At 48.9% G+C, this 9,353-nt stretch overlaps 1 protein-coding gene across 3 annotated transcripts in view; it reads left to right on the forward strand.

Moving 5' to 3' along the window:
* TUNAR (transmembrane neural differentiation associated intracellular calcium regulator) overlaps positions 1-8,129 on the forward strand; it is a 48,469-nt gene extending 40,340 nt beyond the window's left edge. For all 3 annotated transcript variants that reach the window (XM_081795988.1, XM_060620687.3, XM_081795989.1), the window contains one exon: positions 5,640-8,129. In XM_081795988.1, coding sequence (XP_081652114.1) covers positions 5,679-5,825 — 147 coding nt within the window. In that variant the 5' untranslated portion in view covers positions 5,640-5,678 and the 3' untranslated portion in view covers positions 5,826-8,129. The remainder of the gene's footprint in view (positions 1-5,639) is intronic.
* Positions 8,130-9,353: the final 1,224 nt, after the last annotated feature.

A 9,353-nucleotide genomic window follows, 5' to 3' on the forward strand; every position in this document is an offset into this window, starting at 1 on the left:
GGTCTGTCTGTCTAAGATTTCATTAGTAAAGCAGCATGGTGATTCTTGAGGTCTTTTGGAGCAAATCCCCCTTCCCTTATTCTTCTTTAGTGAAGATCTTAGCTATTGTTATCCCTTCTCAATCTGATACACATTTTAGAGCCAGCCTGTCAAATAGCACCAAAAACCCTGAAGAAATTTTGCCTGGAGGGTGGCAAATCTGTAGATCACATTGGAAAGAACTGATGATTTGGGGATGTGGAATCTTGCACTCCATGAAGATGGTATACCTCTCCCTTTTTGTGTTGGTCTAATTTTAAGTCTATTGGTAAAGTTTTCTGATATTCTTTATAAAGATTTTACACATGCTTGTGATTATTTTAAATAAATCTTCATTAAGATGCAGAAGGGATGTCTGGGTGGCTCAGTTGGTGAAGCGTCCAACTCTTTGATTTTTCACTCAGGTCACAATCTCACGGTTTGTGGGATTGAGCCCCGCTTTGGGCTCTGTGCTGTCAGCGCACAGCCTTCTTGGGATTCTCTCTCTCCCTCTCTCTCTCTCTCTCTCTCTCTCTCTCTCTCCGCCCCTCCCCCTTCTCTCTCTCTCACACAATAAATAAACAAACTTAAAAAAAAGATACACTCTACAAACCACAAAATTCACCTATTTAAAGCGTACAATTCCGTGGTTTTAGTATATACACAGAGTTGTGCCACCGTCACCAAAATCTGTTTTAGAACATTTTTCTCACCCCAAAAGAAGTGCTTTTATCATCCATCAGGCAGTCACTCTCTGATTCCCCTCCCACCCAGTCCCGGGCAGGGAGGGACGAGTGAACGAGGGAGTGAAGGAATGGAAGTAAGCTTTATGTCCCGTGTTGCTCAGCCCCAGACTTTGCTCTCTGTGTTATTTTGGTTTTGTTTCTCCTCCCACGTTTATTACTGCTGTGGCTTCCAGGCTAATCTTCCTCTCTTCATCCTGCACACTCTGGCCAGACAACTTTGTCCCAGGAAAAGAACGTTCCAACCACTTCTCTCCTAGGAAGCCCTCGGTAGCTCCCCTGGGAGCTTCACTCCCAGCCTGGTTTCCGCGGGGAAGTTCAGGCTGATGAGTCAAGCACTGTAGAAACAGACTTCGGGGTGTAACGGACTTCTGTGAGGCGGAGAAGGCCTTGGTTTGCTGCAGAGCCCTCAGAAAGTAAATACGGTCGACCTGATTATTCCCCTCCACTTCCCCCTGAGTCAGAGTTATCTCGGGTTAACTCAGGGAAGAGGCTAAATTAAGCCTTGAAGCCAAGCTGCCTCCCTGACAGGCACTTTGTTTTGCTTGAGTGACTGTGATGATCGGTCTTGGGTTTTAAGGGCAACACTAACAGCGTCTCTTTAGACCAACCGTGGCGATGCATTCCCTGCCCTGCAGAGACCGGGAGATGCCCGTCCGTCCGCAGTACACATTCATTCTGCACGCTTCTCCCAGCGCCCGGCCCACGCCGGGCACCGTGCTTGGAGGTGAACTTTCTTGCTCTCTTGGGGCTCGAGGTCCAGCTAAAGAGACTCCAAGCCACAAGAGACCCTCTAAGGAGCTAACGGCTACTCATTGGCTAGATGTCTGTCCAGAGCAGAGAAAGGAGTGGGTTTCTAAAGTTCTTGCACCTTCTCGTGACTTGGTGCAGAGGCTGGGCTATGGAGTGACCAGAAGAAAAGAGACGATCATCACTCTAGCACTCACAAACAAGCGGACACAACCCCTTTGGGGGACTGTCGAGCACCATCTAGTAAACCACAACACGTGCACGCCCTATACCTCAGCGGTTCCTCTCCCGGGCTCAGGTAGCCAGTAGGACATCGCACACGTACAAGTTTTACGTCAAAAGAAAAATTGCAAGCAAATATTGAATGCTAGTTAACCCATGCATGCTGCAGGATTTAAGCAGACGTGTAATCATATTTGCAGTTTATTTTGAAATACACCCAAAAAGGAAGATGGACGGGTAGGCGCACAGATATTTGCTAAAGCAAGTGTAGTAACCTGTTCATGGTGGCATTCTGATGGTGTGTGTGTGGGTGCTCACTGGAAATTTTTCTTGTCTGCATGTTGAAAACTTGTATGTAAAACGTTGGGGGAAATGCACGCTTTTAACGTTTGCCAGCAGACGTGTGCAAGAACGTTCCGAGCAGCATGATGGCTTCAGACTGGAAGAAATCCAAATGTCCATCAGCAGTAAATAGAGACATAAATCATGGGTCTGTTTATATAATGGGGTACTGTTCTCAATAAGAATGAATGAGCCACAAGCTACACGCAACACAGGTGAATTTCACCAGCATAGGACTGAGGGGGAGAACAAGGATGTGTTGTATGATTCTATTCGTGTAAAATTTACAGACACGCAGAACTAACCTAGGGTGTAGAAACCAGGGTAGTGGGTTTTTTTTTGGGGGGAGAGGGGGAGAAGGCAGAAAAGATAGTAAATGGAATAGGGTGCCACAGGGGCCTCCTGGGGTTCTGGAAGGTTCTATTTCTTGATCTTGATGCTAGCTAAACAGGTGGGAACATTTGTCAAGCTATACATTTAAAGTCTGGGCACTTTTCTGTGTGTGTATTATGCATCATTAAAAACCGTACTAGGAAAAAGAAGAAAGACAACCGAATAGATCCAGCCGGAAGCTTGGCCTAGCCTGAGCCTGTCTGGTTATACTAAAGCTGTGAACGAAATGGGACTTCGCTTTAAGACATTTATCCACTCATTTGTGCATGCATTCACGCTGCATTAATTCCCCTGTCTTCACTCATCGTCTGTCTGTCCCTGATACAGACACCTGTTCGCATGTACTGGGCTCCAAATCTAGACTTGATCCACACGGCCTTACCCAGCCCTTTTGGGGATTCGCAGGCCCAGGGGAAGAGATGTGTAGATAATTCACTTGGCAACCACACCTTCCACCTTCCTGGATTCCTGTTTGTGATCCTTCCCGGGTATTTGCCCTGAGATATCTTCTGACCCCTGTATTAGTCGGAGAAACAGATACGACAAGATGGATGGTAGATAGATGATAGATGGATAGACAGATACATACAGATAAAAAGAGATTTATTGTAAGGAATCGGCCCATGTCATGATGGAGGCTGGCGAGTTTCGAGATCTGCAGGGTGAGTCAGCAGCTAGGAGACTCAGGAGAGCCAATGGGTTTAGTTTCAGGACAAAGGCTAACAAGCTCAAGACCCAGGAAGAATCAGCGTTTCAGTTTGAATTCAAAGGCAGGGAAAGTGATGCCCCAGCTCAAAGGCAGGCAGGCCGGAGAAACTCCTCCTACTCAGCCCTTTTGCTCTCTTTGGGTCTTCGGCTGATTAGGTGAGGCCCACCCACTTTAGGAGGAGCCATCTGCTATCCTCAGTCTCTCCATTCGCATGTGAATGTCATCCAGAAAAAGCTTCATGGAGTCGCCCCAAATAACGTTTGACAGATGTGAGGGCACCCCACGACCCAGGCAACGTGACGCATAAAATTAACCATCACAGTGCCGGAGCCTGAAACACTTTCTGGCTCTAAAGGAGGAAGTGCAGCCGGGGTGAGGTGGGGTGCTGGCCTGGTCTGAGTCCCATCCCGTCAAGTAGACAAGCTGCTGCCGTGACACACACACTGATCATTTTTTACATACGGTTCAGATTAGTGGCTGGCGGAAAACGGTTTTCTTTTAGTGGTTTTCTATTTGTCTCATCTGTTCTTTGCTCCTCTTTTCTTTTATCCTGGTTTTGTTTTTTTTTTTTTTTGGACTAATTGATTATATCTTACAGTTCAGTTTTTATCTCCACTATTGGCTGATTAGCTCTTCTACTTTTTCCTTTTTTTTAGGAGTTGCTCCAGTCTTTGGAATATAAATCTTACCACCATCGATCTCTAAATCCTATTGAAGTCCTTCGCATAAAATATAAGATTCTTAATTTTAATTTTTATTATTTATTTGTTCATCATTATTATTTTTTTAAGTAAACTCTACCCCCAAGGTGGCCCTTGAACTCACGACTCCACGATCAAGAGTCGCGTCTTCTACCGACTGAGCCAGCCAGGTGCCCCTGAAATAGAAGATCCTTACAACAGATTTACTGTCTCCACTTTCTGTGCTATTCTTATTACATGTATTTTAGTTCTACATTTGTTATAAACCCTATGATATTTTTTTAAACATCTAAACAATTATCTTTTAGAGCTATTAAAGGTGAAAAAATTTAAAAAAAAAAGAAATGATTTCAGTTACTGCAAAATGCCTCATACAAAAAAAAAAATCTGGAACCTATGAATACAGTTCAAAAGATAATGAGGCAAAAATGAACACCCAGGTGTCCCCCACCCAGCTTAACAAAGGGCAAGTGGCCAGTGTATTGAAGGTTCTTGGTGCTCCTTCCAGATGGCCTCCCTCTTCGTCCTCACCTGTGAGAAGCCTCTCTCCTGAATTTTGCGTTAATTATTCGCTTGCTTTGTCTAAAAACCAAACCCGGTAGAACCTCGGATCGCAAGTAACGTGTTCTGCCAGTGTTCCGCAAGACGAGCAAACATTGCTCACAAACATTAACTTGATAAACGAGCGATGTCTTGCAGGGCGCATAGTACGTGAGGCGGGACGTCACCTGATCACGACTGAGCCAGTGGTTCTTGAAATTCGCTTTGATATACAAGTGCTTTGGATTACAGGCATGTTTCCGGAACGAATTATGCTCGAAAACCAAGGCTTTTTTACTGTACGCGTCTCTAAACACCATCTTGTTTGGTTGTGCCTGTTCTCAGCCTTTGTGGTTTGACTCCTGCTGCACAAAGTCTTCTGCATCACATGCTGGGGCTTTTTCCACGTTGTCACAGGTGCCCTCAGCTCATTCATTTCACTGCCGTATAATATTCCATCACATCCAGACGTGCCTAGTGGGCGGACCACCACGGGTCCATCTGTTCTACACTTGATGCACGTTTGGGTGGCTTCTGGTCCTCTGCTGTCACAAACGGAGCTTGTACGAGCGTCTCGCCCACGTCCCCAAGTGCACAGGTGCCCGGCCCAGTTGTACAAGATGTGTCCCTTTAACGCCAAGGAACTTTCCAACTTAAACTCCTGCTAGAGTTTCTTACGGTAGTCTTCTCATCCTCTTGCCGTCCTTCTGGCCCCAGTGAGTCACCTGCCCTGGGTCCCGACCACCCCTGCCCACGTGGCAGCCAGTGCTCCTGTCGTGTGCAGGAACCCCTCTTTGTACATATGCAGGACGGGACATTTCTGGGGTGTGATGTAGGATGTGAATGCACGTAAAATTCCCGCTGCCGTGGAGGGTGCCTGTGTTTTCGTTCAACTGCTGTGCAGTAGCTTCTGTTCTCTGCTTCAAGGAAGAGGGGAGAGAACAAGCTTGGTAGAAAAGGTGGCACCCAGGCTGGACTCCTGGGCCGATCTCTTCGTGTCAGTGTCAGGACAGTCACCCTGGAAATTGACAAGCCGTGCTCTGCTACTGCTCCGTGGCTCAGAGCGGCGTGTCCCAGGATGGGATCCCTGGGTGATGTTTCACTCCCACGCACGGTCTAGTGCCCAGGCGTGAAATCCCCTCCCCTCCGCCCCGGCTCTGCCCTGCCGTGGAGAGGATGCTTATAAATGATCGTCTTTTGTGCTGCCTCTTTCCATTACAGGTTAGCCTGGGGCGGAAGATAAAGACATTTGCCACCAAGATGGTAATCACGAGTGGAAATGATGAGGACAGAGGAGGCCAGGAGAGAGAGAGTAAGGAAGAGAGCATCTTGGCGATGCTGGGGATTATCGGGACCATTCTGAACCTGATTGTTATCATATTTGTATACATATACACCACTCTGTGAATGGCTCAGAGGGTGCTGAGGGGCCTCGGGGATGGCCGAATGACGGGAGTCCTGTGTGTCGGCAAGTGACTGATCGGACGCTGCCGTGCAAGCGAGCAGGCCTGACCTACACACGCTGCTCAAGCAAATGCGCCTTCGAACTGTAGAAGAGGTCACAAAAACAAACCACTCCTGCTACAAAGAGCAGACACTAAAGCACAATGAACCCAACAAAACTCATTCACACGACAAGGAACTCAACGTCTTTGGCCCGGGGCCCGAAAGAACACCCGGAAGACCAGCCTTTGATGCCATGGGTGAGCGGATGGGTGCAGAAACTCCTCATCCCGGGTCTCTGATGGATTTCACGCATTGGAAAGGAGGAACAGGGCGGGCGAGGCTCGTCGGTGCGTCTCCTGGGACACGGGCTTCACCTTAACTTGACGACCACGAGCCGTTCGGGACGAGAAACCACAGGGGCCACCCTCTGACAGAATCCCATCCATCAAACGTGGCTAACTATTTGATACTGGGGAGATAACTTATTTTTCTTTTTTCATTGGCTTGACGTGTGTATCTGTTCATATCAACGTTTATAAATATATATTTTTAATAAATGTGCTCTATTTTTTAGCATGAACCAAATATTTGGAGAGGCGCTCCTCGAGTCCTCGAGCTTTCGTTGGTTTTATCTGCTTCGCCCCGTAGACTGCAGGTGTTGTGCGGTATAGCCATTCTAGTCCTGCTTCGAACATCTTGAATCTTTTCCCTTCCCCCCCTCCCTTTCTCTCTCTCTCTCTCTCTCTCTCTCTGGTCTGGAGGACATTTTTCCATAGTACCAGCCCTGGTCCTGGTGGATGCATGTTTTAAGATTGTCCGTTGAGCGGCTTTTTGTTGTTATATGGGAGATCTAAAACGATTGTGGGCATGTGGACCTTAGTCGTACCATATCCTTACTGAGAATTTTGCATGAACGAGGACTGAGCGATAGATCAGCTTCGAAAAAACGTAAAAAGGACTGTCATTGAAGAGGAGAGGGCAGCTACGTTCACAGATCAACTCTAGGACAGAATCTTCGGCTTCTTATTGCCAGCATTATTTTTTCATTCTGGTGACATTGATCAGATTTTTATTTTAGTGGCCACATACCGTGCACGTTAGGGAGAACGAGGAGGGAAGGCCAGCACAGGGGCATAATTCCTTCCTTAGTTAGCGAGCTGCCTGGGACCTTTTCCAAAGGAGGCGGGGTGTAAATGGCACGTGGGCTGTCCAGCGTGAGAGCTCACGTGGCTCTTTCGGGCTCTGCAAGGACGCCCCCATGACAGGTGACTTTTTAAGGGCACTAGAAGGGGATGCAGTGATCACCCTAAAAGATTGCTGTGCTTCCTAAAGCTCCTGGTTTACAGCCACACAAAGCTACTTCCTCCCTGGTAGGGATGGGTGAATATATACAAATTTGCCCTCTGCTCCTGGCTCCCTGAGAAGGGCCTTTGCCTGGCTGTGGCGACATACCCTGGCAAAGAGGGTCACGGTTCCTTTTGCCGGTGCCAGACTTGCCCGTGGATGAAAGAAGCAGCAGCTCGCCTAGTTGGGTTCAAATGATGCCCAGGAGGTCGCTACCGCCAGATCTCTCCCTCCCCTTGTTGTGGTGTCTGAAATTCCACCATTAGAGAGTCACTTCTTGTGCTCTTTTAAGGGACCAGGTTCTTTTATAAAGCAGATGCCCCCGAGCACCTGACTCTGACAGTATTCATCAGGTGTCTTCTCTTCCCTCCCAGAAGGAAGTAGACATGCATTTAGGGCACACTGTGTGCCAGAGACTTTATATCCCTTAGGTCGCTGAAATCCCCCTATAACCCTGTAATCCCCCTGCGAGATGGGAGGGGCTCTTTTGCCACCATTTGTAGAAGAAAGAGCTCCGAGAGATCAGGAAACTTCCCCGAGATCATGTGGCTGAATCTGCCCGGATCTGCCCGATTCCTTAGCCCAGTGAGGGCTGCGGGGCTGCTGGAGAGAGAGATGATGCACAGGAGGGGAAGACGCAGGAAAGAAAGGGCCCTCAGGGTCATTCACAAACCCGATGGCTTTGTGAAAGTCCAGTTCTGCACATCTCACCCCCTCCCTTCCTCCATAAAAATAAATAACCCTTGGGAACTCCTTGGACACTGGCAGAATATCATACAAGTAAGGACGAGGGACAAGAGGAGGCTGGTTGGGAATAAAATGGGCTGTCAGGGGGAGGGAGCCATCTCCCAGGTTGCGTGTGATTCTGGAAAGACTGTATGAAAATTCTGAACAGTGAACAGAGTAAACAATAAAGGTGCACTGGATTAAAAAAATACTACCGATGTCTTTTTTTTTTTTTTAACACTGTGGTATTTTCAAACTTCATTCACTGTCATTCCTTTGTCTATACTTATTTTTTATTTTATTTAAAAAAAAAAAAAAAAAAAAACACCTGAATGTGATTCTGTTAAACAGACCTGTTTGGTTTGGGCCGTAGAAGCCCCCGTGATTTTTCAAGTATACTCATTTGAAATTTATTGGGGGGGGGGGGGGGAACTGCCCTTCCAGCCCTCGGATCAGCCTCCAGATGGTTCTTCTAGATCATCGTAATCCAGCGCCTGGAAATAAAGCTGCCCATTCAGTGCCTGTCGGGCCGAGGGGAGGTGCTCTGGCCCGCGTCTCTGGCCTGCGTGGTCTTCTTCGCACCCTCGTGTAGCGGGACCCAGGAGCGCACACTGGGCAAACCCACAGCTTCCCGAGGGTCTAGGGGCATCTTCAGGGGACAGGGAAGGGAGAGGCCACCGTGGCCTCGGGTCTCGAGTTTCACGCGCGCACAGAGCCCAGCCCGGGGATTAATAACAGTGATCACAACCACGCCCAGCACTTTGCGCCCATCCTACTGGAGGCGGGGGCGGGGGGCGCGGGGCTCACAACCACCCCGTGAGATGTGTATCCTTCTCCCCATCTCACACGATGAAGGCAGCGGCTCTCAAAAAAGCTAATTGATTCCAGCAAGGTTGCACCACGGCCGGGAAAAGCGGAATCGGACCTTCTGGCTCCGCACCTCGCGGGGCCCAAGGTGTGGGGGGTGAGCTTGCTGGAATCTGGCCAGTTCGGGCTCGGGGCCCAACGCTTCCCACCAGCCCTGCCTCGCTCTGATCTCCCCACAGCTGGCCCAGGCAGCACAGCTGAATGGATGCCTTTCGCTTCAACCCCTGCGGGGGGGGACCTCCGAAAGCCGAAAGCCCGATCCTGGAAGCCGAGGTTCGGAGCTGTGAGGTGCTTGCCTGTGGCTTGAACCCCATTTCTGGCCCTTGTGATCTGGGATCCCTGGTTTTCCTCCGCTGGAAATGGGGGTGATGCTAGCCCCCTAATCCCATCAGGCGGATATGTTTACCTCACTTAACTGATGCAGAAAGTGTGGCCTGCAAGGTGAGTTGACTTGGCAAAGGCACGAGGACTGTGAGGTCACGCAGCAAGGCACTGAGCCTAAGTCCCAAGCGCGGTCTTCCCCACTGCAGCCCAAGAGCGGCATCGAGACCC

This window comes from Panthera onca, chromosome B3, assembly GCF_046562875.1.
Source record: "Panthera onca isolate mPanOnc1 chromosome B3, mPanOnc1 haplotype 2, whole genome shotgun sequence".
In the NCBI taxonomy this organism is placed as follows: domain Eukaryota; kingdom Metazoa; phylum Chordata; class Mammalia; order Carnivora; family Felidae; genus Panthera; species Panthera onca.